Source organism: Elephantulus edwardii, unplaced genomic scaffold (genome assembly GCF_000299155.1).
Source record: "Elephantulus edwardii isolate Elephantulus edwardi_28Jun2011 unplaced genomic scaffold, EleEdw1.0 scaffold00007, whole genome shotgun sequence".
NCBI classification, from domain to species: Eukaryota; Metazoa; Chordata; class Mammalia; order Macroscelidea; family Macroscelididae; genus Elephantulus; species Elephantulus edwardii.
Genome location: NW_006399757.1, coordinates 4099698 through 4107156, shown reverse-complemented (window position 1 = coordinate 4107156; position 7459 = coordinate 4099698). Strand labels below are relative to the sequence as shown.

The 7459-nt window shown below is 36.4% G+C and overlaps 1 protein-coding gene across 1 annotated transcript in view; it reads right to left on the bottom strand.

The window, feature by feature from the left end:
• Positions 1 to 7185, bottom strand: part of MIOS (missing oocyte, meiosis regulator, homolog (Drosophila)) — a 45758-nt gene extending 38573 nt beyond the window's left edge. The window contains exons 1-3 of the mRNA XM_006880234.1: positions 5850 to 7185; positions 5442 to 5540; positions 1960 to 2214 (exon numbers count right to left, since the gene is read on the bottom strand). Coding sequence (XP_006880296.1) covers positions 1960 to 2214; positions 5442 to 5540; positions 5850 to 7143 — 1648 coding nt within the window. The 5' untranslated portion in view covers positions 7144 to 7185. The remainder of the gene's footprint in view (positions 1 to 1959; positions 2215 to 5441; positions 5541 to 5849) is intronic.
• Between the last annotated feature and the right edge of the window lie 274 nt (positions 7186 to 7459).

The window sequence follows — 7459 nt, the reverse complement described above, 5'->3', positions numbered from 1 at the left end:
AACAACAACAACATAAAATTTTCCAGGAGTAGGGAGCTCTGGCGGCCTAGTGGTAAAAATTTGCATTGCAATCCCAAAGGTGCTTGGTTCAATCCACCAGACGTTCTACTAGAGAAGAAGGGGCAATCTCTTCCTGTGCCAGTCAGATCCGATTCAACGGCACACAACAAGAACAAAAGTGCACTTAATAGGAAAAAAATCACTCAAGTTGTAGTGAAAATATAATTAGAAATGACTACACATCAACTCTTTTCAACATATTTCCCATTGCATTCTCTAATGAGAAAGACTGATGATGATGCAAAAGTAAAAGAATGCTTTTCCCCTGTCGCTGCCGAGTTGTGCGGAGGTCGGGGTGTGTTCAAGATTCCGCTCCACCCATAACCCACCGCCATGGCCGAGGAAGGCACTGCTGCTGGAGGTGTAATGGACGTTAATACCGCTTTACAAGAGGTGCTAAAGACTGACCTCATCCATGATGGCCTAGCACGTGGAACCCGCGAAGCTGCCAAAGCCTTAGGCAAGCACCAAGCCCATCTATGTGTGCTTGCATCCAACTGTAATTAGCCTATGTATGTCAAGTTAGTAGAGGCCCTTTGTGCTGAACGCCAAATCAACGTGATAAAGGTTGATGATAATAAGAAACTGGGGGAGTGGGTAGGCCTCTGCAAAACTGATCGAGAAGGAAAGCCCCGCAAAGTAGTTGGCTGCAGTTGTGTAGTTGTTAAGGACTATGGCAAAGAATCACAGGTCAAGGATGTCATTGAAGAGTATTTCAAATGCAAGAAATGAAACCAATAAAGAACTTGGCATATTAAAAAAAAAAAGTAAAATAATGATGCAAAACTGGCCAAATATTAGTTCTTTAAATTTAAAACACAAAACATATATAATGTCATATATTTCATATATTTTCTATGGTACAAAAAATACAATAGTTTAACAATAGTTTCAAAATGAAATAACAATACTACTTTGAACACTGAAATAATTCCTTATTAGGCCCACTAAATACAGATAACTCTCTACATCTTAAGTATTGTCAAGTAAAAAGTTTCTGACAAATAAAACCCCTAAATATTGAAATTAATGTTGTTTCTTTGCTGCTATGAGTTGGAGCTGACAGGACAGCAGTGTGCTTACACTACAGTCTACTGAGCCTGGGTGTTAACAGTTCAAATCCACCAGGTCCTCCAAAGAAGAAAGATAGGCAGTTTCCTTCCTTAAAGACTTAGTCTTGAAAACCCCAGGATTGCTATGAATTGGAATTGGCTTGATGGCAGTGTGTTGGGTATATTAGTCCAACTGAAAGTGTCATTTAGTTTCTTAAAGCATAGCAAATAACTATTTAAATGAGAAAATACAAAATAAAATATACTGAAATGATCTGCCAGGAAAATGCTTGCACATTGAAACTCAAAACTCATTGCCATGGAGTCAGAACTAATTCATAGCTGACCCTCCATTGGGTTTCTAAGTCTGTAAATTGCAAAGGAAGAGACTGTCCATCTTTCTCCCAAGGAGCCACCTATGGATTTGACTGCTAGAGATGAGGCCTTTGGGTCAGCAGCACAACTCCTCATGGACTACACTACCAGTGCTCCTGTAATAGCTAAAGAAATGTATTTTACATCTACTGAGTGGCTATATTTAAAAGAAATAAAACACTGAAAATAGATCCTTTAAGCACTGCTTAAAATACAACAAAAATAATATTCCTTAGACATATTTATTTTTTATAAACCTATAATAAGGTATTTAAAAAAGGAGATGTGCTAATACTTTTATAGATTTGGAACTATGTTAGTTTATCTTCCTACAGTAATTTACCAAAACCAAAAAACAAACAAACAAAAAACCCCAAACCCTCATTATTTGGATTCGATTTTTAAAATATGAGTACTCTTTTAAAAATAATGATTCTATAAACTACCAACATCTTAGAACATAACCTAATACCTTTTCCTGAAGAGGCCCCTTCATTCAGAATTTGAATTGCTCGTCGAATATCCAAGTTGAATAATGCCACAGCAGCTGCTCTCTCCCATTCCCCTTCTTGCACAAGGGAGTTCAAAAATGGCCCCACATCTATATCTGTTCCTTTCTTTATCCACCCACAAAGCTGTAAAACTAAGATTCTCTCTTCACTTAAATTCTGAATTTCAGTTTGCTTATCTAATCCACTCCAACTATGTCTGCTGCTTTCCACCATTCCTAAAAAAGAAAAACAATTATTTTAATTACTTTATTTTATTGGCTCTTATTCTGAAATAGATTTTAAAAAATAATTTTTACGGGAAGTACTTAAAACAATCTTGAATAGTCAACATTGTGCATTCATTCTTTTCATCTCCTACCTCCTCTGTTCAATTGATTATTAAAGTTTGCTGTTGTAATTTACAAGATGCCTAATGGCATAGTGAATTACATGCTGGTCTGCAAATGGAAAGTTGGTGTCAAAGCCACCAATCACTCCGAGAGAGATTTATAGCTTCAGAAACCAAATCAGTTAGAAAAAATTTCATGAAAATGGGTTTGAATTTTAATTTATCCATGTTTTTCTTGCCTACCTACCACTAACTTTGATAAAGACACAATCGTTTCTTGCCTGATTATTATAGGTTCTTACCCAAAATTCCCTCCAATTTACTGCACAGAGTGGTAGTTCTAAACCAAAAATCTAATTTTTATAGCCCTTTTAAAATCTTTCCTTGATTCCTACTTGTTAAAGGATGATGTTGTTATGTTGTGATGTGCCATTGAGTTCTTTGGGACTCACAGTAACCTTATGTACAACCAATCTCATGTCTCTGACACACCTATCCCTATGACCCCAGTGAATCCATCTCATCCAGGGTCTTCTTCACTGTCCTTCTATGTTTCCAAGCATGATGTCCTTCTCCAAGGACTGGTTCCTTCTAGCAACATGCCCAAGGTATGTGAGACAGGGCTTCACAATCCTTGCCTCCAAGGAGCAGCTTGGTTTCACCCTCTCTAGAACAGATGTACTAGTTCTCTTGGCTGTCATGGTGTATGCCCAATACTCTTCTCCAGCACCACAGCTCAAAGGCATCAATTCTTCTTCTATCATCCTTAATCATGGTCCAGCTCGTTCATGCACAGAAAGTAACTGTGAAGACTATGGCCTAAATCAGATACACCTTAGTCTCTAGACTGACATCATTGCTCCTCAGCACACTGGAGAGGTCCCTGACAGATTTTCCCAATACATTTCGCCTTTTGATTTCCTCACTGTTGGTGCCAAGAATGTTGACTGTTGAACCAAGCAAGGATGGTAAGTCTCCCTAAATCCTTAACATGATTTCTAGTCTCCAGTTTTTCCTCACTTTCCTTCTCATATTCTGTTCCAGTCAAACTACAGATGTCCTATGGTTTATCCTTTCTGAGCTCATTATCTGCACTGCTACTTGTCTGACATGTCCTTCTAAACCCTCCAGGAAAATTTCACTCTTTAAAACACAATATGAATGAAGACTGGGGGGAAACACAATGTATGTGAACTTTGTGCCAACATAAAATAAAGTGAAATGGGGAAAAAACACCCACAACAAAACCCACAGAGAATCTAAAACCCCTACATGAAGGATATTTGCCTAACTTGTTGAAAGTTATGGCTCCAGTTGCAAGGATGATTCCTGAGGTGTATACCCTAAGCACTTAATGTGTACTATTTTTCACTAACGTTAAAATTCAGCTGTGTGGTGTTATTAATTTTTGCATTAGATTACCATAAGCAAGATAGCTGAATGACTGATTGACTTTGCATTGAAATAGTAAAGATAGAATTAAGACAGATTCTCTAGTTTTTATAATTTTGGATGGCAGAAATAAAAATACCTACACCAAATCAAACCAAAAAAATGAATGAATGAGAAAATCCTTCTAATGGTTTTGTTTCTTTAGTTTGGGTAAAGACTAATTTTAACTCAGGGGTGAGACACTCATTCTATCTCATCAGGAACATTTTAAAATATTTCCTTTTCCCCTTTGCTTTTTCTCTGAGCTTGGGTGGTTGGGTTTTTCTTAGATCAAAAGACAACAAATATAAGAACCTCTGAATAACTGAGAGTGCAGTAAGACTAGACATAGTGCTAAAATATGCAAATTCTATAAATTAGAGTTATATTTCTTTGCAGTGGTGGTTTTAAAATGATGAACTCACATGAGTTTTTGGTAATTTAAAACATCTATGCTTTTAGAGGAGCTCTGTTGGCTAACTTGATAGAGAGAGCAACCCAGAAATTTCTAATTAAATGAATTAATTTTATTGCTCAGAATAAAAAATTACTTTTTTGAAGCATAATAGAGCACCAAAATAAGAGATATAAATAATCTACTTTCAACAAGATAGATTAAAGTAAATGGAAACTTTTTTTTCCTGGCAGTTTCCAAGTAATTTTATTCAGAATTTTTAATTTGCTTCCTGAATCAATAAATACTATACACAACAACATAAAAATGGCTACCATTTTCTCTCCCCTGCTCTCCCCATCTAGGAACAATACCCTGGGCCACCTCACTCAAGCAGTGTCCCTTCAGATTTGGTCCAGCATATGAGCCTCTTGAGTATTGAAGGAGTCTGGCTAGGGTGAGGAGAGCCTCATAAATCTGAAGGTGACTAAGTTAAAGAAATGGATTAGTGTTTATTTTTTTGTTGTTGCTATTTATAAATGGAAACGCTTTTAAAAAAGTAAAAATGTAACAGTTTAGTTTAAATTTTTAATTACGTCACATCAAAAAAATAGCATATTATATTACTAAACATGTTATGAGAAACCAGGTTGAATTTATTACTCCCACTAGGCTGACTAGCTAATATAAATTCTTTTTCTAGCAGCTTAATTTGAATCCTAATTTGACTGGTATGTCAAGCAAGGAAAGAATTCTTAGGTCAGGAAGATACTTACAATTTGCAAGTCAATTCTAAGAAAAAGAGTAAGAACTATTAAAAGCAGTCAATGAAAAAATATTGTCTGGGTCTTCTGGCACACTTATTTCTAAACTAGTTTATCAATTTCAACTCTACATTCATTCATATTGTCAAAGACTATTTCAGGCATGATTCTTTCAAACAAGCCCTTAGGTACTAAAATGCTGTGATAATATACAAACTAAACCAGCACCTTATAAATTATCTATCATCTCTCAAACGGAGTCTTCATAAAATAATACAGAATAAATTTAGAAAGTCAAAGAACCAAGATTTCCTAAAGAAAAAAACCTGCATAAAATTAGTTATACATTTAACCTACCAATGCACTATTTAATGATAAAACCAAGAACAAAAAAGAAAATGAAAAGGAATATTTATGTGCAATATCTTGAATATCTAAGTAGCTTCTGTCAAATTACTGGAGGAGGGAGAGAAAAGAGTACAAAATCTATACGCGTACAGCAGAAAATAAAATGTAATTTCTTACCCAAGGAAGATTTTACAATTGATTTGATTCCAGCATAAACCAATGCTCCTTTATTGCCTGGAGTTTTCTGGTCTATATCTTCTGTATACTGCTTCATAAGTATTTAAATGCATAGGAAATACTAGTGATGATGTATAATAAAATATTTCAAAACTAAATATACTTTGATTTGGAGCCAATTCATAAAGGCGTCAGTGCAAGTAAGGTACTCTACTGTAGATTGCTTTTCTTCCTCCTACACAATCTGTGAAGAAGTATTTCAAGAGTTTAAACACTTTTACTTTGTAATTTTAGTATTATACGTGTATTTGCATAGAAAACATTTCATCATATTTACAGACTGACTGAAAGTAAACTTCAAGATTTTTCTACCTCATTTATCTCAAATATTCACAACCCAAAGGATATAGTGCAGAGTGTACCACAGGGACTTGAGCTGTGGATCTTCATTTCCAGCCAAAACGTGGTTTCTCCAGACTTGCTCTGTATCAAGTCCATACCTTGATAATGCCCGAAGGCGCATCTTTGTTGCTATATCTTTTTCTAAAGAATTATCATTTTCTTCTTCTGCACATTCATACAAATGACGACCACAAGCCCACATTAAAGACGTAATTGGGCTCCAAGCAAGAGATATCCTTTCAAAAACTGTGAAGTCAGACATGGTTCGGTTGGGAGTTACAACTATCATTCGATTTTGACTTGTTGGATGCCAAGCAAAAGAAGCAATGTAATGATCACAGGGCTGTACACTTCTTTCAATTATTGTGGGTTCAGTTTCATCTCCAATGGGCGTGGGTGTATGCTGCATATCATACAATCTAATAATATTACTATCCCTTGTTAAAGTGGCAAGCAGACCAGTCCTAGTTGGACACCAGGCTACTTTTGTTAAGGGCTTTGGTTGCTCAGTCAAAGTCAAAACCGGCTTTTCAAATTTTCTAAGATCCCATATTGCAACTTGACCTTCATAGAAGGAAGCAACACGATCATGGAAGTATGGGTCTACTGTCACTCCCTGAACCGCTTTTGTATTTACAAACATCTTCTGGCTTGTATTCCGCAGATCGAATATGGCTAGGTTACGATGCATACCAGCAAGCAGAAGTTTCTGGTCTCGAGGAAGCCAACAGAGAGAGAGACAAGCATCGTTTTGTCCTAATTCATAAAGTGGTTTTGTTACTAACAATGTTGTTTCAGTTTCACCTGCGGAAAGTCTTACTTTCTCCATGGGGACTATGTCAGGACTATATTTGCTACAGATATCCCATATTAGCACTGAAAAATCAGCTCGATGTTTATCTAGGCCAGCGGCAAGCCAGTTACTATCCAGTGGGTTCCATGCAAGGGTATTGCATTGTCGTGCGTGCTTTGGAACAAATTCTTTTCCTATCAAATCCTTGAACTTTGAGTTATGATCTTGGCCAAGACTTGTAAGAACAACTCGACCATTTGCTTGTCCAACTGCTAGAAGACATTCAGGATCATAGTTGAGATACCAGGCAACACATTTCATATAGGGTGTATCTGAATTTATTGATAATAATGTAGCTGCAGAGTCTTCAGATAAACGTAAAGATCCAGCTTTGAGTTCTGAATTCACAGTAGATTCCACATGATAAAGGCTCAGTTCTGAGTCACATACAACAAACCTATCAACCTGATGTGGTGCCCACAAAATATCAGGTTTGGTACCGCTCATGTTTACTGATGTGCTCAGAGACTCCAGTCAGGTCCATTCACTGAAAATCTGTTTAAAAATAAAAAGACTTTTAAGATACTGACAAAATGCAATATTTAAATTGAATAAACTACCCAGGTAGCCAGGTAATTCTCTATACAGACAGACAGGGCCAAGAGCCTCGAAAACTCAATGAAGGGTCACCTTAACTCGGAGACAACTCAACAGCAATGGCTTTAATTTTCTTTTTCATTTTATTGTGCTTTGCTTTACTACACTTTGCAAATACTGTATTTTTTTACATATTGAAGGTGTGTAGCAAGCTCACTGTAGCATG